Source organism: Manis pentadactyla, chromosome 1 (assembly GCF_030020395.1).
Source record: "Manis pentadactyla isolate mManPen7 chromosome 1, mManPen7.hap1, whole genome shotgun sequence".
NCBI classification, from domain to species: Eukaryota; Metazoa; Chordata; class Mammalia; order Pholidota; family Manidae; genus Manis; species Manis pentadactyla.
Window position 1 is genome coordinate 25,636,466 of NC_080019.1, and position 24,551 is coordinate 25,661,016.

General features: G+C 38.0%; 1 protein-coding gene across 1 annotated transcript in view; it reads right to left on the reverse strand.

Moving 5' to 3' along the window:
- The window catches only part of DCHS2 (dachsous cadherin-related 2), a 224,685-nt gene that overhangs the window by 40,259 nt on the left and 159,875 nt on the right, over positions 1 to 24,551 (reverse strand). The window contains exons 11-13 of the mRNA XM_057496860.1: positions 22,464 to 22,598; positions 22,044 to 22,253; positions 19,128 to 19,985 (exon numbers count right to left, since the gene is read on the reverse strand). Of these exons, the coding sequence (XP_057352843.1) occupies positions 19,128 to 19,985; positions 22,044 to 22,253; positions 22,464 to 22,598 (1,203 nt within the window). The remainder of the gene's footprint in view (positions 1 to 19,127; positions 19,986 to 22,043; positions 22,254 to 22,463; positions 22,599 to 24,551) is intronic.

A 24,551-nucleotide genomic window follows, 5' to 3' on the forward strand; every position in this document is an offset into this window, starting at 1 on the left:
GCTTCATTGACAAATTCTACCAAACATTTAAACAAGAATTAACACCAATCCTCCTAAAATTTTTTCAAAACATTGAAGAGGAGAGAACATTTCCAAACTTGTTTTATGGGGCCAGCATGACTCTGAAACCAAAATCTGACAAAGACACTATAAGAAAACTACAGACCAGTATTCCTGACGAGTACAGATGCAAAGATCTTCAACAAAATACTAGAAAACTGACTTCAACAGCACATTAAAAGGATCATACACCATAACTAAGTGGGATTTATCCCTGGGAAGCAATGATGGTTCAACATAGAAAAATCCATTGTCACTATGATACACCACATTAACAGAATAAAGGATAAAAGTCACACAGTCATCTCAATGTGTGCAGAAAAAGCATTTGGCAAATTTAATATCCTTTCATGATAAACACATTCAATGAACTAGAAATATAAGGAAATTACCATAACATAATAAGGCCATATATGAAAAGCCGATAGCTAACATCCTCCTCAATGGTGAAAAATGGGAAGCTATTCATTAAAATCAGGAACAAGGCAGGGATGTCCATTGTCACCACTTCTATGAAGCACAGGACTGTAAGTCCTATCCTGAGAAATTAGGCTTTGATATTAAAGGCATTCGAATCAGAAAATAAATAAAATGATCTGTTTTCAGATTATATGGATCTTAAATGTAGAAAACCCTATAGATTACACATTATGTGTAATGTATATTATTATATTATAATGTATATACCACAATTCTTTATCCATTCATCCATGCAATGCCATTTAGGTTGTTTCCACCTCCTGGCTATTATAAAACATACACACACAAAATACTGTTAGAACCAATAAATGAATTCAGTAAAGTTGTAGGATACAAAATCAACACAAAAATCAGTTCCATTTCTATGCACTAACAATGCACAATCTGACAAAAAAATTAGGAAAACAATGCCAAATTAATATTGTTGAAATGTCCATACTACCCAAAACAATCTATGGAATCAATGCAATCCCTATCAAAATCCCAGTGGCATTTTTTGCAGAAATAGAAAAAGGAATCTTAAAATTTATATGGAATCTATATACTACTGCAAAGAGCCAAAACAATCTTGAAAAAGAAAAACAAAGCTGGAGGCTTCATATATCCTGACTTAAGACATATTACAAAGCTACATTAATAAAAAAAATACAGTATTGGCATAAACATAGATATACAGACCAATGGAACAGAACAGAGGTTCCATAAATAAACCCTCAGATATATTTTCAAATGATCTTTGACAAGAGCACCAGTGTTATACAATGGGGAAAGGATAGTCTGTTTAACAAACGATGTTGGGAAAACTGGATGTCCATATTCAGAAAAATGCATTTGGACCTTTACCATATGCCATATTCAAAAATTAACGCAAAATGGATGAAAGACCTAAACGTAAAACATGAAACTATAAATCTCCTAAAAGAAAACAGGTGGAAAGCTTCATGACACTGGCTTTGGCAAATAACTGATACGACAGTTAAAGTATAGGCAACAAAAGTAAGAACAGATAAATGGGACTACATCAAAATGAAGAGCTTCTCTATAGCAAAGGAAATGATCAACAGAGAGAAAAGGCAACCTATGGAAAGGGAAAAAATATTTGCAAACCACATATATGATAAGGGATTCATCTCCAAAATACGTAAGGTTCTCCTACAATTCAATAGCAAAAAATCAAAAAACCTAATTAAAGAATGAACAAAAGACTTGAACAGAATTTCTTCAAAGGAGACAAACTGAGGTCGACAGAGAGATGAAAAGATGCTGACCATCACTAATCAGCAGGGGAATGCAAATCAATGCCATCATGAGACAGCCCCTCATACCAGCTAGGATGGCTTCTAAAAAACAACAACAGGGATGAAAACAAAACAAAACAAAGAAACGGAAAACAACAAGTATTGACAAGGATATGGAGAAATTGCTGGGAATGTGAAATGGTGTAGCTGCTACATAACACAGTATGGAGGTCCCTCTAAAAATTAAAATTAGAGCTGTTATATGATCCAGCAATCCCCCTTTGGGGTATATATCCAAAGAAATGAAAACAGGATATCAAAGAGATATTTGTACACCCATGTCCATTGCAACATTTTTAGAATAGTCAAGAGATGGAAACATATTACATGCACTGATTTTTGTGCTGATTTTGTATCCTGCAACTTTACTGAATTCATTTATTCGTTCTGACAGTAGTGTGTGTGTGTATGTGTGTGTGTGTGTGTGTGTGTGTGTGTGTGGTGTTTGACAATAGCCAAGGGGTGGAAACACCCTAAATTGTTGTTTGGATGGATGCATGGATAAAGAAATGTGGTATATACATGCTATATATATATATATCTATATATATATAAAATACTATTCAGCCTGAAAAAAAGAAGGAAATATTGTCATATGCTATAAAACTGAGGAAACTTGAGGATATTATATGAATAAACCAGTCATAAAAAGACAAATAATACATGATTCCACTTCTATGAGGTACCTAAAGTAGTCAAACCCTCAGAGGCAGAAAGTAGACTGGTGATTGCCAGAGGCTAGAGAGAGGGGAAAGATTTGTTCAATGAGTACAGAGTTTTAGTTTTGAAAGATAAAAAAAGTTCTAGAAATCCATTGCACAATAATGGGCACACTGTTAACACTAATATCGTTTGGACTTAAGAATGGTTATGGTGGTAATTTTTATGTGTTTCTTGCCACACACACACACACACACACACACACACACACACACACACACACAAACTACAGAAAAATTGATTTTTCCCTCTCACCTTCCCATCATTAAAAATGACTGAACAGGCAGCTGAGACAGTCTCTGAACCATGTGCTAGAAGCTTAAAAGGCATCAGAAGTGTTAAGAAAATGCTGTGTAAGGGCGGAGCCAAGATGGTGGGGTGAGTAGAGCAGCAGAAATCTCCTCGCAAAACCACATATATTTTTGAAAATACAACAAATACAACTCTCCCTAAAAGAGAAATCAGAAGATGCAGGACAACAGCCAGGCTACATCCACACCTGAGAAAACCCAGCGCCTCGCAAAGCGGGTAAGATACAAGGCCTGGCCCAGTTGGACCCGAGCGCCCCTCACCCCAGCTCCCGGTGGGAGGAGAGGAGTCGGAGCGGGAGGGAGACGGAGCCCAGCACAAGCCACTAGAGGTCGCTGTTCTCCCAGGAGAGGAAGACTACAAACCAGCAAAAAGGGACGTTCTCCCAGCCATCACTCGCCCCAGCTCCGCAAACTATCTCAATCACCATGAAAAGGCAAAATATGAGACAAAAATCACAGAGACAACACCTGAGAAGGAGAGAGACCTAACCAGTCTCCCTGAAAAAGAATTCAAAATAAAAATCATAAACATGCTGACAGAGCTGCAGACAAATATGCAAGAGCTAAGGGATGAAGTCTGGAGGGAGATTACAGATGTGAAACAAACTCTGGAAGGATTTATAAGCAGAATGGATAGGATGCAAGAGGCCATTGATGGAATAGAAACCAGAGAACAGGAATGCATAGAAGCTGACACAGAGAGAGAAAAAAGGATCTCCAGGAATGAAACAATATTAAGAGAACTGTGTGACCAATCCAAAAGGAACAATATCCGCATTATAGGGGTACCAGAAGAAGAAGAGAGAGAAAAAGGGATAGAAAGTGTATTTGAAGAAATAATGGCTGAAAAATTCCCCAAACTGGGGGAAGAAATAGTTGCTCAGACTATAAAAGTACACAAAACTCCCAACAGAAAGAAACCCAAAGAGGAAAACACCAAGACACATAATAATTAAAATGACAAAGATTAAGGACAAGGACAGAGTAGTAAAGGCAGCCAGAGACAAAAAAAAGGTCACCTACAAAGGAAAACCCATCAGGCTATCATCAGACTTCTCAACAGAAACCTTACAGGCCAGAAGACAATGGCATGATATATTTAACGCAATGAAACAGAATGGCCTTGAATCAAGGATACTGTATCCAGCACGATTATCATTTAAATATGAAGGAGGGATTAAACAATTCCCAGACAAGCAAAAGTTGAGGGAATTTGCCTCCCACAAATCACCTCTACAGGGTATTTTAGACGGACTGCTCTAGATGGGAGCACTCCTAAAAAGAGCACACAACAAAACACCCAACATATGAAGAATGGAGGAGGAGGAGTAAAAAGGGAGAGAAATAATCATCAGGCTCCGTTTATAATAGCTCAATAAGTGAGTTAAGTTAGACAGTAAGGTAGTAAAGAAGCTAACCTTGAACCTTTGGTAACCATGAATCTAAAGCCTGCAATGGCAGTAAGTACATATCTTTCAATAATCACCCTAAATGTAAATGGACTGAATACACCAATCAAAAGACACAGAGTAATAGAATGGATAAAAAAGCAAGACCCATCTACATGCTGCTTACAAGAGACTCACCTCAAACCCAAAGACATGCACAGATTAAAAGTGAAGGGATGGAAAAAGATATTTCATGCAAACAATAGGGAGAAAAAAGCAGGTGCTGCAATACTAGTATCAGACAAAATAGACTTCAAAACAAAGAAAGTAACAAGAGATAAAGAAGGACACTACATAATGTTAAAGGGCTCAGTCCAAAAAGAGGATATAACCATTATAAACATATATGCACCCAATACAGGAGCACCAATATATGTGAAACAAATACTAACAGAATTAAAGGAGGAAATAGAATGCAATGCATTCATTTTGGGAGACTTTAACACACCACTCACTCCAAAGGACAGATCCACCAGACAGAAAATAAGTAAGGACACAGAGGCACTGAACAACACACTAGAACAGATGGACCTAATAGACATCTACAGAACTCTACATCCAAAAGCAACAGGATACACATTCTTCTCAAGTGCACATGGAACATTCTCCAGAATAGACCACATACTAGGCCACAAAAAGAGCCTCAGTAAATTCCAAAAGATTGAAATCCTAACAACCAACTTTTCAGACCACAAAGGTATAAAACTAGAAATAAACTGTACAAAGAAAGCAAAAAGGCTCACAAACACATGGAGGCATAACAACATGCTCCTAAATAATCAATGGATCAATAACCAAATCAAAATGGAGATCCAGCAATATATGGAAACAAATGACAACAACAACACAAAGCTCCAACTTCTGTGGGATGCAGCAAAAGCAGTTTTAAGAGGAAAGTATATAGCAATCCAGGCATATTTAAAGAAGGAAGAACAATCCCAAATGAATAGTCTAATGTCACAATTATAAACATTGGAAAAAGAAGAACAAATGAGGCCTAAGGTCAGCAGACAGAGGGACATAATAAAGATCAGAGAAGAAATAAATAAAATAGAGAAGAATAAAACAATAGAAAAAATCAATGAAACCAAGAGCTGGTTCTTCCAGAAAATAAACAAAATAGATAAGCCTCTAGCCAGACTTATCAAGAGTAAAAGAGAGTCAACACACATCAACAGAATCAGAAAGGAGAAAGGAAAAATCATGACGGACCCCACAGAAATACAAAGAATTATTAGAGAGTACTATGAAAACCTATATGCTAACAAGCTGGGAAACCTAGGAGAAATGGACAACTTCCTAGAAAAATATAACCTTCCAAGACTGACACAGAAAGAAACAGAAAATCTAAACAGACCAATTACCAGCAACAAAATTGAATCAGTAATAAAAAAACTACCCAAGAACAAAACCCCCGGGCCAGATGGATTTACTTCAGAATTTTATCAGACCTACAGAGAAGACATAATACCCATTCCCCTTAAAGTTTTCCAAAAAATAGAAGCGGAGGGAATACTCCCAAACTCATTCTATGAAGCCAACATCACCCTAATACCAAAACCAGGCAAAGACCCCACCAAAAAAGAAAACTACAGACCAATATCCCTGATGAACGTAGATGCAAAAATACTCAACAAAATATTAGCAAACCAAATTCAAAAATACATCAAAAGATCATACACCATGACCAAGTGGGATTCATCCCAGGGATGCAAGGATGGTACAACATCCAAAAATCCATCAACATCATCCTCCACATCAACAAAAAGAAGGACAAAAACCACATGAACATCTCCATAGATGCTGAAAAAGCATTGGACAAAATTCAACATCCATTCATGATAAAAACTCTCAACTAAATGGGCATAGAGGGCAAGAACCTCAACATAATAAAGGCCATATATGATAAACCCACAGCTAACATCATACTGAACAGCGAGAGGCTGAAAGCTTTTCCTCTGAGATCAGGAACAAGACAGGGATGCCCACTCTCTCCACTGTTATTCAACATAGTACTGGAGGTCCTAGCCATAGCAATTAGACAAAACAAAGAAATACAAGGAATCCAGATTGGTAAAGAAGAAGTCAAACTGTCACTATTTGCAGATGACATGATATTGTACATAAAAAACCCTAAAGATTCCACTGCAAAAGTACTAAAACTAATACTGGAATTCAGCAAAGTTGCAGGATACAAAATTAACACACAGAAATCTGTGGCTTTCCTATACACCAATAATGAGCTAATAGAAAGAGAAATCAGGAAAACAATTCCATTCACAATAGCATCAAAAAGAATAAAATACCTAGGAATAAACCTAACCAAGGAAGTGAGAGACCTATACCCTGAAAACTATAAGACACTCTTAAGAGAAATTAAAGAAGTCACTAACAAACGGAAACTCATTCCATGCTCCTGGCTAGGAAGAATTAATATCGTCAAAATGGCCATCCTGCCCAAAGCAATATACAGATTCAATGCAATCCCTATCAAATTACCAACAGCATTCTTCAATGAACTGTAACAAATAGTTCAAAAATTCATATGGAACCACCAAAGACCCCGAATAGCCAAAGCAATCCTGAGAAGGAAGAATAGAGTGGGGGGGATCTCGCTCCCCAACTTCAAGCTCTACTACAAAGCCACAGTAATCAAGACAATTTGGTATTGGCACAAAAACAGAGCCACAGTCCAGTGGAACAGAATAGAGATCCCAGACATTAACCCAAACATATATGGCCAATTAATATATGATAAAGGAGCCATGGACATACAATGGGGAAATGACAGTCTCTTCAACAGATGGTGCTGGCAAAACTGGACAGCTACATGTAGGAGAATGAAACTGGATCACTGTCTAACCCCATACACAAAAGTAAATTCAAAATGGATCAAAGGCCTGAATGTAAGTCATGAAACCATAAAACTCTTAGAAAAAAACATAGGCAAAAATCTCATGGACATAAACATGAGTGACTTCTTCATGAATATATCTCCCCGGGCAAGGGAAACAAAGGCAAAAATGAACAAATGGGACTATATCAAGCTGAAAAGCTTCTGTACAGCAAAGGACACCATCAATAGAACAAAAAGGTACCCTACAGTATGGGAAAATATATTCATAAATGACAGATCCGATAAAGGGTTGACATCCAAAATATATAAAGAGCTCACACACCTCAACAAACAAAAAGCAAATAATCCAATTAAAAAATGGGCAGGGAAGCTGAAAAGACAGTTCTCTAAAGAAGAAATTCAGATGGCCAACAGACACATGAAAAGATGCTCCACATCGCTTGTCAACAGAGAAATGCAAATTAAAACCACAATGAGATATCACTTCACACCAGTAAAGATCGCCATCATCAAAAAGACAATCAACAACAAATGTTGGCGAGGTTGTGGAGAAAGGGGAACCCTCCTACAGTGCATGTGGGAATGTAAATTAGTTCAACCATTGTGGAAAGCAGTATGGAGGTTCCTCAAAATACTCAAAATAGACTTACCATTTGACCCAGGAATTCCACTTCTAGGAATTTACCCTAAGAATGCAGCACTCCAGGTTGAAAAAGACAGATGTACCCCTGTGTTTATTGCTGCACTATTTACAATAGCCAAGATATGGAAGCAACCTAAATGTCCATCAGTAGATGAATGGATAAAGAAGATGTGGTACATATACACAATGGAATATTACTCAGCGATAAGAAAAAAACAGATCCTACCATTTGCAACAACATGGATGGAGCTAGAGGGTATTATGCTCAGTGAAATAAGCCAGGCGGAGAAAGACAAGTACCAAATGATTTCACTCATATGTGGAGTATAAGAACAAAGGAAAACTGAAGGAACAAAACAGCAGCAGAATCACAGAACCCAAGAATGGACTAACAGTTACCAAAGGGAAAGGGACTGGGGAGGATGGGTGGGAAGGGAAGGACAAGGGTGGGGACAAAGAAAGGAAAAAAAAAATCATAGGGGATAAAGGAAAATAGTACCAGCTGTGCTAAAGGATATATTGATTATCTTATCTGTGGTCATTATTTCACAATCTTTGTGTAAGTATATATATAATTCATATGTATATCTCTATATAAGTTGTACACATTAAACATGTATATTTTATTTGCCAATAAAAAGAAAAAAAATGAAAATGACTGAACATATGTTACTAAAGATTTCCAAAAAATCCACCCTTGGGATGAGACAAAGCATGGAAAATGATCAAAATGAATAATTTTCCAAAATTCAAGAACAGATGAAAACCATGTTTTAAAAATGCAAATGGAGGCAATCTTCAGCACATTTGCTTTTGTGAATACCTTAAAAACTAATAGGGGAAGCCATAAAATGTGCTTATGGACTTTTTATGAGCTTTAGAAAAAGTGATGTGAAGGAAAACCAATAAAGAATTAATACAAGCAATGAGAAGTAAACAATACTGATCAAGTCCAAAACATATTTTAATGGGATTATAGATTTTAATGGGCAAATTTTTAAGAAGGAGTGATTATCTATAAATGGCTGCATTTAATTATCTAAAAATTCACTCATAATAACTTAGAGAAAGGAAAGTACTAAAATTATCCTTAGATATTCCTACTACCTCTCTGATTTTGTGATTTACAGAAGATTCTATTGAAAACATGAACTTTGGAATGTTCAGTGTTGCCTCAATGTTGGACCAGACTCCAAATCATGCCTGTGGCCCTGACGCCATGGATCTCCCCTCCTTTTCCGGCCACTCCCTGTCTAGGCTGCATCCCCAGATGGATAATCAGACTTCAAATTCCATGCATTTTCAAGAATTCTCCTTTCTAGCTTCTGCAATCCCTTAGCCAGCCAGGATTCAAAGCCTCCACATGGCTGGAAAGAAAGGCAGCACAATTTTTTTGTGAGTGGTTCTCAACTTTGGTAATGAGATACCTGGCAATTATTCCAGTTATTCCAAGAAAAAAAGTGATGTCTCCAAAGAGAAAAATCTTACAAACACATTTCACTTGTCTTTAAATAAATACCTTTTAAGATGTTTCTAGCTGCCACATAATACGTACTCTAATAAGCTGTTTTAATGATTCTATTTGATTGTCATAGAAGCTCTTGAGGGAGACAGTATTGCTAGCCTCAAAGTAGTCTGAAACTAGGGTTCAACTTCCACAAACAATAGATGCTGATTAAAAACAAAAAGAAAAGAAAGGAAATTTTGGTTATTTCTTAATGTCTTATTTTGCCTTTGACTTAAATATAAATGAAAGTTCTTTTTCGTACAAGTCACACATGTCCAAATCTCTTCCAGCCTTCAAAAATGAAACAAACAAACAAAAAATGGGTAAAAGATATAAAAAGGCAATTTATTTAGAAAAGGAACAAAAAGTGTGATATATATAACATTTCTTGGGAAAATAAAAAGACAATAAAATGCCATTTTACACCCAAAAAAAAAAAAAAAAGAAACAAAATACCCCTCTGATCTTCACTGGGTGGCAGCCACCACCTCATTCTATTCTGCTTTGGGGACAGGCCTCTGACTGAGCCAGCTGTCACTTTTCAGCCCTTATCTTACCTAATCTCTGAGGCAAATTAGATGTGTGTGTCTGACTGCTCCCCACTTCTTGAATGGACCTCCTTCCCGTTTCTCTGGCACCATTCTCCTAGGAACTGCCAGGAATGCTCTGGCTCCTCCACCTCAGTCTCTTTTGTAGACATACTACTTTTCCAGCTCTTTAAAATACTGACATTGCTTTAGATTTCTTCTGAGGCTTCGCTTTACTCTCACCCTCGGCTTGCCCACATGACTACACGGGAGCTGCTGCCAGTTCACAATGTCTGGTCTACCTTCAAAGAGTCTCATCAAATTGGTTGAGGACTAGATGTCTAGGTATTAGCAATTTTTACAAGGCCCCCTCCCCAGGTGCAAGCAGGGTAGAGGACCCCAGGTCTGGCAATCAGCAGGTCTCAGCGAGGCTGCCTTGGAAGCACCTGTGGAGCACATTCCTCTTGTCTTTCCGCTGCCGTGGCTTTAGTCAGGCCTGGCCATTCATCACGTGGCTCACCACAGTGCCTTCCCACACACCTCTCCCTTCCAGGCCACCCTTTACAAGGCTTCCAAAGCAACCTTTCTATAACATAAGAATTATTTTGTCACCCTTTTGATGATTTAAAGGCCATCCATGTCTCTTCTGTTCCAGCCTGTCACTAGCCAGCTCATGAGCCTCTGTGCAGCCATTCCAGGCGATCTGCTGCCCTGGATGGTAAACTCATCACATGCCCTTGAGTCCCACACCTTTTTATGAGCATTTCCCCGGCTGGAACTAAGTGTCTTTCCCCCCTTTTTATTATTTTTTTATTTTGCCTGCTTTTATTCTCATTTGGGCATATGCCCTTGTTTGCTTAGAAGTGTAATTGTTAAATGGTAAAATGATTTCAACAAATGTTTCAGACAAATCTCCTAGGAGAAGCTTCTTTCTGGCTCTGCGATCCACGGTGGGGGGCTTCTTCCCCCAGCTATTTCTGGCTGCACTTTCATCTCCACGTCTTACACTTTGAACTGGTGATTAAAATGGTAGTAATGCTTTAGAGATTATGAGGTGTTCATTTGGTCATCAAAACTGTTTTGTAAGGAAATTGATGAAAGAGAAGTCTAAGGCTCTTTACAAGGCTGACCACTTGTTTCCTATACCTTAAAAAAAAAAATTCAGTGTACAACTTTGAGTGTAGAATCAACATTTACCTTTATCTTGAGGAGCAGCCTCAAGAACAGAGTTAAGACAGCCCTTTAAGAGTTAAAAATGAGTGAAGCAGCGTTACACAGCACAATTAAATGTGCAAAGAAAAATGCTTTATTTTTTTATGTTTGATCTAATATTCCTCGTGAGCCCTACCCTGATGCCCCTTCCTACACTCCCCAGAAGGGACGGGTTTCTTTTCACATTGCAGGCCACCTAATGAAGTACCTTTGTTTACAGTAAGGGCCATCTAATTTGTTTTAAAGGCAGAATATTCTCTTTGCATTTCTGCTGTAATTATCCTAATGCTGTCCAAAACAAGTGGATGCCTCTTGCAGAGTATGTGGAAGGTCTTCCCACAAGTAGGCAATAGAGAAAAGGATAGAAATACAGATGAAAAATAATAACCATAAGGAAAAGAACAAAGTTGAGGACTGACAATACTAGGCTTCAGGACTATAAAGCCACAGTAACCAAGACAGAATAATGAATGTAAAAGACAAGTAGATCAGTGGAACATAATAGAGAGCCAGAAATAGACCCACATGAATACAGTCAACTGATCTTTGACAAAGGGGCAAAGGCAACACAGTGGAGCAAAGGCAGTCTTTTCAACAAATGGTGCTGGACATACACCTGCAGAACAATGAAGCTAAACGGAGATCTATGCCCTTCACAAAAACTAACTCAAAATGGGCCATAGACCTAAATGCAATTACAAAACTATAATGCTCTTAGAAGATAATACAGAAGAAAACCTAGATGAGCTTGTGTATGGCAATGACTTTTTAGATACAACGTCAGAGGCACAGTCCATGAAAGAAATAATTGATGTGTGGGATTTCATTAAAATTTAAAACTTCTGCTCTGCAAAAGAGAATGTCAAAAGAATGATAAGTCACAGATTAGGGAAAAAAATATTTGTAAAAAACACATCTGATAAAGGACTGTTAAACAAAATAAACAAAGAAATTTCAAAACTCAACAGTAACAAAAATCTAATTAAAAAAGGGCCAAAGACCTTAAAAGAGCTCTCACCAAAGAAGATATATAGATGGCAAATTAGCATGTTAAAAGATGCTCCATATCACATGTTATCAGGGAAACATGAATTGAAACAACAGCAAGATACCTCTACATACCTATTAGAATGACCAAAGTCTGGAACACTGACAACGCCAAATGCTGGTAAGGATGTGGAGCAAGAGGAACTCTCCGTCACTGCTGGTGGGAATGCAAATGGTACAGCCACTTTGGAAGACAGCTTGGAGGCTTCTTACAAAGTTAAACATACTCATACAATAAGATCCAGGAATCACACTCCTGGAATTCACCCAAAGAAGTTGAAAACTTATGCTTACATGAAAACCTGTACATGGCTTTTTATTATCAGTTTTATTCATAACTGCCAAAACTTGTCTTTCAGTAGACACATGGATAAATAGACTGTGCTTTATTCAGACAATGGAATACTATTCAGTGGGAAACATAAGTGAGCTATCAAGCCATTGAAAAGACCTGGAGGCACTAAGTGACAACTCTGAAAAGGCTGTACACCACATAATTCCAATTATATGGCATTCTGGAGAGGTCAGAACTATAGAGACAGCAAAAAGATGAGAGCTGCCCGGGTTCAAGTCTAGGGGAAGGGTGGCTGGGGGGAGAGGATGAATAGGCAGAGCAGGGAGGGTTTTTAGGGCTGTGAAACTACTCTGTGTAAGATCACATGGGTGTATTCACACCATTGTACATTTGCCCAAGCTCACCAAGGATGAACCCTAATATAAGCTATGGACTGTGGGTGGTTATAATTATGATTATAATTATTAGGTAGGCACATCAATTGTAACAAACACATCACTCTAGTGCAGGATGCTGATAATAAGGGAGGAAATGCTTGTGTGGGGGCCAGAATACACGGGAAACCTCTGTACCTTCTTCTCAATTTTGGGGTGTACCTAAAATGTCTCTTAAAAAAGTGTTAGAACACTGAATGAAGGAGGGTGTAAATCAAAAGGAAGCTGATGAACAACAAAAGCCCAGACAGTCGTGATGGCATCAGACAATCCCTGGCGGTGCTGGCTGAGTTCTTACTGAGGACAGTGTAATACAGGCTGATGACATCTAGTACTTGAACCACATCCTCAAATTGGTTAGGATTTACAGGCAACTTTCGGATTATAGTTTGGCTTTCTGTGTCCTTTTTCCTAGAAAGAGAGAGCTGGTCATCCTGATATAACTATTGCAATCCACATGGCAATCCTAGCTTTTAATATAAATGAAACAACTGGCATTTTGGTTTATGTATCAGTCTCTTTCGTATTGGTCAGTAAGTCTCACCCCTGGAGAAGGAATTCCCTGGTTTGTTAATAGGATTAATAGGATGAGGTCTTGATCCTGTATGGCTGAGGCCCAGATGTGGGATGAGGGTTAATTCACAAAGATGAAAAATGCCCTGTGAGGTGTTTATCTTCCTCTGAGACAAACTGACCTTGCCTAAGGCTTTTCTTCTCAATCTCCAGCAGAGCTGTTTTAGGGTCACAGGTAAGGTGATGAAATTCCATAGTCTCTGTAAATGGCTAGTTAAATGGTATTCATTCCAGTGAATTTCATTCCAAATATGAGATTGGTCTTAAATGAAGTAATGAAACAAAAATAACAGATACTATTTGTGTCCCTCTTATCATTATGATAAAAACTTAGAAGTTGGGTCCAGTTCCGATGTTGTGGATGACCCAGATACCACTTCCATGATTAGGAGAACTCTTCCACCTTGGAAAGTACAATTCATGTCTGGTTTGGAGACAAAATGGAATGGAATGATAGGGTTTTAAATACCTCAAGTATTTAATGTTGCTACATAATTACTAAGTAACAACTAGCTGTTACGGTGAGAAGTTACACCCAGCTAACTTAGTGGAATTCAATTAAGGATTTGAGACAGGAGGATAATAAGAATAACAACAAAAACAATGACTAGGACCCTCAAATGACTTCATTTAATCCTTACAGTATCCCTGGGAGGAAGTCTTCCCATCTTCACTGTACAGAAGGAGAAAGAGCATTGCCCACTGAGAGTGGCAGGGAGGTAGAGGCCCACTCGTCTCCACTAATTCCTATCACAGTCTCCATGCTCCGCATGCATGTGACCAGCCTCACCAAAATAAGAGCCAGAATTTACTGGATCAACTGCCAAAGAGTCAGAAGAGGGGGGGTTTTCCTCCAAAACATCAAGATCAAATTTGTTCATTATATAATATTAAATATAATTTACTACTTAAAATGCCCCCCATCTATCATTATGCTTTAATTTTATTTGAAGTCTTTTGAAGTTTTAGTATTTACTTTCAATCACGGTATCAATACAATCATAATTTCATTTTTTTCCTTCATGGTAATTTGCAGAAATGCACAAAGTCATGCGCAGTCCACAGTGGGCCCTGTGGTTGTTGATGCATCCTCATCAGGATAACCAAAGCATTGGGAGTGAAACAGAAGAAATAAACACTGGTTTCTAGAAAGTTCAGTCAAATTGTTTAATGGGTTGTAATGCCTTGGACAACCAAGTAATTTATTTTTCATGTCAAAAAGATTAAGAATGGTTAGATTCCCTCTCACCTGGGTTTTAAAGGGAACAGTGGTAAAAGGAAGAGAGGGGGGCATCACTTGGACTTGAACTTCTCTTGTCGCAATGCTGTATGGCCAGCCTCTCTCTTATAGGCAATTGGTTTTTCATGACTGACATTCAAAGAGATTTTTATCTACCAAAGGGTTGCTTTTTACAATCAGAACTATATCCTGAACTATATATTGTTTTAATCAATTGATCAAAGTTCACTGTTGTTGACAGATGAATGCACTGTCAACCAAAACTTGAACTTGTGGGCATTCTAAGAAAGAAATGTTAAACAAGTATATATATACTGGACTTTTTTGTTTTTATTTTTTATTTCCTTAAAAGAATATCTAAATGTTAAAATCAGCTTCAGATGATGAAAATGTATGATGATACAAAAAATAATTCACTCAGGATGTCAACTGGTGTCTAGTGATGGTATGTTTGAGTAACCACCAGATAATTTAAACTTCCAATAGGCATATAAAAAATAACATTAAAATTGCAAGCATATTTGGGAAGAGAATAATGCTGGAAGTTATAAAATGCCATTACATAATTTATATCAAGACCATTCCAACAGTCATCAATAGATTTAAAATCTTTTAAAACCACTGGAATTCAAAAGTGAAAAAAAAAAAAGTCACCTCTGGTGTCTATGATATGCCCTAGCCATCAGAACAGAATTTGTGTTCCAGGCAAAGCTGTGGCCAGCCAGAAATGCCAATCAATATTTTATGTAGCTTGTCACTGTTTCTCACAGTGGTCTAGGAAATCCGGATGGCCCAGGTGTAGGTTAGTTGCATCTAATTAGATTCAACAGCCCTCTTAGCTGTCATCCTTTCCTTTTCCCTTTCTCCTTCCTGTTAATGCTGAAGCTTTCAGTTTACCTCTCAACTTAGAACTTTATGACCTTTGCACATGGCATAACTACTCTGCAAAGCGAGGTTCCAACCCATTGCTTCAGACGTCTTGACATGTACACCTACGTGGATATTGATGGATACCATATGCTTGTATTACTGCCAGAAGTATTTCTAGCCTTCCATATGTGTAAGATTCAATAAATAGATTTTGAGTGTTAAGTTCTATTAAAAAGATTACAGTCAAATGTAATTCAGTGATTCAAAATACAAGAGGCCTAAGAAGGACAGCTCTGATCAGGGGTCAAAGAAAACACACGGATGCGGATGGCAAGATAAAAGCTTCCCATTCATTTATTCATTAGCTTTTTGGACTGAATCTTAACCAGGAGGCTCCCCCTTAAGAGGTAAGACAGTAATTTGGTCTTCACTGTCTTCTGCCCTAAGTTTTTAATCTCAGGCCAGGTTACTCTTAACCTTATCTATTAATCCCAACTGTGATGGTTGGGATAGTTGGAAGGGGTGCAGATTGGATGAGATGCTGCTGAGTGATGGGAAACAGGTTAAATCAAGGCAGTTTCCCCCCCTAATGGCTGCCTCCTATCAACAGAAGGAACTTGTGACATGTAAATGAATGTCACATGGAGAAAATGAAAACAGGTGCACAGTTTCCCCTTCCACAGCAGTTTTGATTAGTGTTATTTTAAGTCACTTCTGAATTCAACCACAAATATCATACTTACTAATCCATAACTTAATTTCATATTGAAATGTTTTCTTTGGGGTGCCCTAGATATTGATTTTTATTTTGGCTTAATTCTCTAAGCAAATTGATCCTGGGTGAATTGAGAAAGGATATCCTAGCAATCAGGAAAAGCCAAGGTATATTATTTAATCTTTAGAAATTTCATTTGCTAATGTGAAAATGTGCAACAGTGATGACTTCCATGCCAATTCTTTTGAGAAATAATATATTTCATACCTATTACTCTGTAGAATTTATTTTGGATGTGAATGTTCACTAGCAGTGGTTAGAAACGCCATTATGTGACGAATAACTGAATGGACTAGAGAAGAGAAAACTATTTTGAGTAAAAGCCAAAGTACCCTGATTGTCTAAAGCCCTGTCTAACCTGCTAGTCCTTTGGCATCATCCCACGGCTGGACTCTCATCTCCCTGCTTACTCTGCCATCAGGCATGCAGTCCTCTTTGCTGTCCTTTGAGCAAACTATGCAGGCGCCCCACTAGCTTTTTCCTCTTTTTCTGACATGATCTGCCTCCAAATATACAAATGACTACCACCTCTCCTTAAGTCTTTGCTCAAACGTCCTTTGATGCCTGCCCTTACCTGCTATTGAAAATCACAATTTGTCCCATCTCCCAGAATTCCCAATTCCCTTTTACCCTGCTCTGCTTTTTCTTTATTTGATAACTCTTATCACCATCTGACATATGCTAAACTTTAGTCACTGATGTTGTCTCTCTCTCCCTGAGAGAATGGAAGCCTCCCAAGGCAAACATCTTAGACCTCTTGCTCACTGATATATCCTAGTAGAGAAGTACCTGGCACAGACCAAAAATGCATTGAGATAGCAAATAAAATTTCTGCAGAGTGCCTGGGTAGAGCAGCAGGGTGCTCTGGGGGAAGAAGGAGGACCTGTGGACAGACACAAAGGAGGCACAACATACCATTGACAAAAAAGTCACTCATACCCATTGAACGACTTTTCAAATGAAGGGGTTTTCCAACTTTGCCGGGCAATGACATCACCTGCAGAGCTTGTTTAAAACAGTTCCTGGACCCCAGACCTAAGGAGGAAGAATGTTCAAGGGTGGCCCATAGATCACTCGTTCCCACCCAAGTTCAGGAACCATTGTCTTTAACTCTCAATCACTGAATTATTCAAGTAGAGATGTAAGGACCACATGTCAGGAGCATTTAGGGTGAAGTATTTATATCTGCACTGCAGACGGCGGGCTGGCTCAAAGAGTCTATGATATTGTCGTATCGATTTCAAGAACAATTAATATATTACATTTTGTGCTATATTATTTAGGACATGTTAACTTTGCTTTTGGTCAGGTTCTGCTCTTGGGTTGGGATGTATGCCTTTTAAGAAGAATACAAATATAGTCCTAGGGAGTATGTCACATTGTTTAAGATGGAATGCTATTTCGAAGTCTCATTAACATAAGAATAGAGGAGGTTGGAAATTTCTGTCTTATTTAGGAAAGTCACTATTATTTCATTTAATGAAGACAATTGCAATTTACTCCTAATTATGTGCAGAATCAAGAAGAGGCCTTCTGAGTAAGCAACCCGTGGAATAAGCATAATTCAGAAAAGGAACAAAATCAGGTTACTAATCTACAACTGAAAATAACCCTACTTTTTAAAAATTGAAATATCATTGATATACAATCTTATGTTGGTTCCAAAAATACAACACAGTGGTTCAACAGTTACCCATATTATTAAATCCTCACCCCCTCTAGTGCAGGACAATGACCCTAATTAATGTTCAATATTAAATGGAATAGTCTCTTTTCACAGGAAAGGCAGTGTATAACGTGTAACAAATATTTTCCCTATGAAATGAGTAAATCAATTTCAGAAGAATGCAGGTTCTAAATAATGGTTTACAGAGGAGTAGACAAAGTCATGATAAAAAGACATAATGCAGACAAGAAAATGACATGAGCAACGAAACAGCACACGGACCTTTAGCAACCTAACTTCTCTCCAAGTCCCCGAGTTCCTGTGCTGTGCCCTCTGGCCGGCTGAAGCATCCAAAGATTCATTTCTCTACTCTCTAGTTAGATACATTGGCCTAGGTTGAATTTCTTCCTATTCACAACTATGTACAAAGAAGCCTTTTCCCTTTGGGGTAGAAAGATAAGTTAATTTTTTAATGTTTCCCATTATGACATGAATTTGAATAGGGAAATAATTGAAAAGAGAATTTAGCCTTATGAAGAAAAACAGTTATCATTCACAGCTGCCTGTTCTGAGCTGTGTAATTGGTGCTGAATTCTTTGAGGATCAGATATTACTGCACTGTTTGAGAGCCACTGCTAACTGAACCAAAAGGAAGTCATAATATTAATAATAGCGGTTCCTACTTATTAGACACTTACTATGTGGCAGGCACAGTTTGGAGTGTTTTCCATGAGCTAGTTTATTAATTCCTCAGAACCTAATGAGGTTGGCACAAACATTATTCCTAATTTGCAGATGAGGAAATTGAGGCTCAGAGAGATTCAGCTACTCAAGAACACACAGTGGCACGGTCAGGATTTAAATAAAAGGGGATTTTATTTTGAGATCATTAACTTAAATTAACAGAGAATTCGAGAGCCCTGAGAGAGTCATCTTTCGGTATTTTTACCATCCTTGCTATCTTTAAAGATTTGTGCATGTGTTTTGCTATATCTGAGTGTGTTTTTCCAATACTCTAATTTGGATGAAAACTGACATACCAACAATTGGCTGGATTCAAAAATTTTTAACTCAATTTGCAATAGCACTGTTGTTTTAAGCATACCTTAGTAGGCATTTTGCCAAAACAACTGCAATACACAAAAAACTTTAGAGGACACTCACCTGAATCACAATTTTCCATCACAGACCCTTCATACAGATGGTGGCTGAAGGAAATCTTTACATCTTCTCCTTTCATATGAATGACCAAGAGACCAGTGGCTGTCCTAGCCGGAAGCCCTTGGTCCATAACTTTTAACTGCAGCCAGAATGGAAAATATTCTGACGATGGGTTGTGCTGAAGCTGAATTTCTCCTGTATATTTATCAATAGAAAACATTGACTGGGTCTCTGCAAAACTAAAAATGACAGTTCCATTGGGCCCCAAGTCTGGGTCACTGGCTCTCAGAATGGTCACTGTCTGGTTTATAGGTGACTGGGGGGAAAGAAAAATTTCAGAGGGGTTCTGTTCCCAAACTGGATCATTGTCATTAACATCAGTGACGTGGACTTTTATAATTACTGTGGTGCTTCTTGAACCCCAGATGCTACAGTCTCTGGCTACAGCCCTCAACGTGTGCAGTGATCTGGCTTCTCGGTCGAGGGCACGGCTGGTTCTCAATATGCCTGCCGCAGGGTCAATGGTGAACATGTCAGAAGACTCCCCTGTCAGGAAATACTCAGTTTGCCCATTCAGGCCTTCATCCTTGTCCACTGCGGACAGCACAAGAACCACTGTTCCCACCTGAGCATCTTCTCTCACAGAGGATTGGTAATAAAGTGTGGGAAAGGAAGGGCTGTGGTCATTGTCATCCAAAACCTTAACTTGCAGCTGTGCTATTGAGCTCCTGGGTGGGTCCCCCAGATCTGAGCACAGGATGACAAGGGTAAAATTCTTGACTTGCTCTCGGTCCAAAGGACGAATGGTTGACAGTTCTCCTGATGTTTCATTAATTGCAAAGTACTCATCAGTATTTCCATCTATTAAAGAAAAAAATTCAAAGCCCATTTGAATTGAAAAAGCAGTGGCCCTTTGCCAGCTATATATATTTTTTCATGCAACAAATATTTATTTCCTGATGGTTATATCCTAGTATTTTGTAAGTACTAAGGATATATAGCTGTGACTATGATAGAGTCCCTGCCCTCATGAAGCTTTTATTAGTGGGAAATAAACAAAATGACACAATTCAACATCTATCTTAATTTAATCAACAATTGGAACACTTGCTTTGACTGCTTTATAGCAGTATGATTTTTTTGTGTGTGCATCTACAACCTTTTATGTTCATTCAATTCACCTCTTGAGAGGGTCAAAATGTATGTTTTATTTGTAGTAAGACAATAGTAGGCAGGGATAAGAAAGAGGATATAATGTCCATTTTTTATATCAATCAAAAAATTAACAGACAGAAAGTAGTAGGTTCCTAGATGTTATGCACTACAGACACTTTGTGCATGATTCAGAACACTTCTGTTAGAGATAGTGGAATGCTTGTCTGTTGCCATAATATAAACAAAGATAATGTTTTTTTCTTTTCTATAACCTTCAGGAAAATCTTCCCCTTTTTATTGTTCATGGTCCCAAGTGGAATAAAAGTTAAAACGGAACACAGGGACAAGAAGCTTTCAAACATATTTTAAAGCCACCCTGAAAATCAGCCAGGAAAAACATGGTTCAATGACTTGCTGGCCATTTTCTTGGATGTGGGTATACGCCTGGATAAGGGTGTAGGGGCCAAGGGCAGGCCATCCCAGGATGTGCATGTGGGTTATGTTGAGCTGGAAACAATCAAGGCCCAAAAGACTCAGAAAGAAACTTAAACCTTCCTCCTAACTTTCTAAAAGAATTTAAATGGAAGATCTGCTCCAGGAAGAGAGCTGTCACCATGGATAACAATGTACGATATGAACTAGGGATGGCGGACGGGGAGGAATTCACCAAATTGTTCAATAAAATTCTTCTCTATGTCCCATTGTTTCTATGTGGCCCAGCAAGTATTTGTTTACCAAATATTTACTCCTTCTATACTTCTATGAATTTGATTTTCTTCAGTTGGAAGTCCCAAGCCCCTACCCCTTTTCCTTAGTTCAGGATGATATATATATATGTACCTCATTTGCCTGACTGGTTGGAATCTCATGTCTGGTGGATTTCCTCTACATGTGCAACTAAACTTGACTTTCTCCTGTTACTCTGTCTCATGTCAATTTGATTCTTAGGCCAGATAGGAGAAACTTGAACGGCAGAGGAAAATTTTCCTCCCCAATAAGGGCATATTGAATTAAGCACATTATTCCCAACACTGTGGGAATTTACTGGAGTCCACAAAGTCATATGGGGAAGAAGTGGAGTGACATTCAGAAAAAACAAGAGGCATAAGTAGTTTTGGGGGCTGAGAAGAAGGGACTTGCATTTGTATTTTGTTCATAAGACATGGTAGTTTATTTGTACAAAGCATAGGGATGATCAAACCTACATTTTTATGGCATTTATAGCTGATAAAGTGATTCATTCACTCAGCTCTCTCAAGCTGCTCATGCTAATGCTGACATTATTCTGCCAGAAAGCCATATGCCTCTGATCCAAAGGGAGCAATATCATAAAATTATCTTCTAGGGCAGAAATTCCTACAGACCTTGGTCCCTGGGGTGTGGCTGTAGATCTGACGTGTTACACTGGTATTCAGATCTGAGAATTTATCATCTGTGCATGTTCTCTAAGTTCGTTTTAAAATGAAAGGCCTGAAAAAAGTCTCGATTGCTCAAAATAACAAAAATAAGTGCTCCTTAAAAGAAACCAGGATAAGAAAAAGCTCTATACCATCTCTATGTCCACAAGTGGTAGTAAAGAAACATTCACAAAAGTTGTCAATAGGCAATTAAAAAAAAAAAATTTGGAGGGTATGGTACCAATCAGCTCTCACTGGGTGTGTGTTTTATAGCCACTGCAATAGACCCCGAATGCAGAGTAATCACCACCTTGTGTGCCAGCTCAGTCAGTATCCTGAAAGGAATTTTAATAAAGAAAATACTTACCAATTATACGATACCTGATAGCTCCATTATTGCCAGCATCCATATCAGAGGCCAAAACAGTATAGACAATCTGTGGCTCTTGGTTTTCCAGAACTTCAACATGGTGACTGGGGACAATAATCTCTGGTATGTGATCATTTTCATCTTCCACAGTACAAAGAATCGTTGTGGTGCCTGACAGTGAAGGGATTCCCCCATCTCGTGCTAATACTGGCGTGGAGTAAAAGATAGCACACATCATGGCCATTGATTCATACCTAAAATACATGGCCCTACCTGGACCACATCAGACCAAACTGACAAGGTAGCCCTGAGTCAATAATGTATTATTTAAAGACATTCTACTGAAATGTCAGATTTTACCACTAAACCTCCCGCTGCCTATCTTTACCTGGCTAGCATCATTGAGCGATCCCTTACCTCGAAGGGTGAAGACTTCCTGAACTTCTCTGTCAAGTCTGACGGCTGTCACCACCTCTCCAGTGTCAGGGTTTACCTTGAACAACCCAAATGCAGCACCTGGCATGATTTCAAACTGAAACTTGGAATTGATCCCTGAAGGAAAATATAAAGAAAAACTTAGTAATTACCCCTTAGGAAACCATTCGTCTGATTTTCTATTCTTTCCTCTATGAACTGTTAGGCTGTAGATGAAAAAGGCAAGATGCTTAAATAACCTTCAAAAAGGTGAGGTAAAAAAAAAAAAGTTTAAAACCCCACAAAACTCAGGCTGTCTTGCTAAAGCCTCATAAGCTGAAATGCTTGATCGATTTTCAAAAGTCTTATGAGACTTCCCCACAGTGAATGTTTAAGATTTTTTCCCTCCCATAAAAAATTTCTTATGAGTGTGCAACCCTACAAAGGATTTCTAATTACTCTTTCTAACACCCCTGATTGTGATTTAATGGCATAATTATAAGCTTGCAGGGCAAATGACAGTTCCTGTAGACTGACCCTCTATTTGAAAGTTTGTGCCCAGTTAACGGTACTCTGATTCTTCTCCAGCACAGAAGGCGAGCACAGAGAGTTGCTCGTATGGGTACTACTGGTTCCTTTGACCTTCCACTTTGTCCTCAGTCTCCTATCTGAAGTGAGAAATGTGGTGCCATATTATTACGCATTTTGAAAATAATCCTTCCCATATTTTTGTGGTTTCATTCCTTCCCTGAGTGAAGTATCACATCATTTCCATCACTGGTTATGAATGTGATTCATACCATTAACTTTAATGTGTTTATCCCCTGCTATTGCAGCTTATTTGCACTTTACACTAGTTCCTTTTGATCATTTTCCTATCTTCTTTTCTTAACTGACAAGAATCTAGGAATACATATAATACTTGGAATATATATATAATAAAAGATGACATACTATTCTTTGGCCTTAACAACAACAAAAACTTCAATCATAAATTTCGATCTTGTCAATGTTAAGAAGTAAATTTTCATCCCACTATTGGTCTAGTGGGTATAGTATAGGCTGGAAGGAGAGGAATATAATGCTAGTTTCATATAAGAATAAGTATACATTTTTTTTTACTATGTCATTTGAAAGAGAAAGGATATTTGAGATAATCTGCAGGCATTTTTAGGACCTTGAGGAAAAAGTCTAATAAGATAGGAACAATATATTTGGCATAGTATGGTCAGAGGTCTCCAAATTCTATCATTTACCATTAGGCATATTAGCATGGTAATACTTATTTAGTAATCATAGCGACTATTGTGATCTCATAATGATCACAATCTCTTTTATTGCCAAAGCAGAATTTCTAAAAATTTCAGGTTGGTAAAGTTTGTTATTCCAGTCAATATTTTTTATGACACTGTGAACACAGGAATAATACAATCTTCTATCCATTCTCCTCATTCCTCAAATATTTGGTGAGCAAAATTAGGTGTCCAGCATAGTGCTGTCTGCCAAAGAGATGGTGGTGAATCCAACAGGTACGCCCTCTGTCGTCAAGGAGCTTACATGGAGAAAAGCACCTTTTAATTTTTGGACCTTTTATTCTTGAAACAAAAACACCCATTTATTTCATGACTTTATTGTACATTACACCTAATATTATATATTACACACTTTAAATTCCAACACTTGTCAAACCTAGAAAATGTCTTCAGATAAACATAAACTGAAGTCTTTATATTTTCCCTTCCTCCCACTGTTCCCATGATTCTCTAATGTGCTTTGCCCAATATTTCCCTGACTTTTTAGAAACTTTTAGATTTTATTATTCAAATTATTCTATATAGCTTTTATCCCTTAGGTAACAGTCCACTCATGGGACAGTGATAGGGGCTGAGGATAGAAAGTAAAACTAGCGTCACTTCATAAAATGCCTTGTTGTTAAGCTAAGAGAATAAAAGTTTATCCTCTTCACCATGCAGAATTAATAAAGCATTCTGACCAGAGGAATGTTATTTTCAGATTTACTTTTTAGGAAGATCATTTTTTATGTAATTCCTCAGCTGTACAATGCCCACACAGCTCAGGCATTTCTAAAGC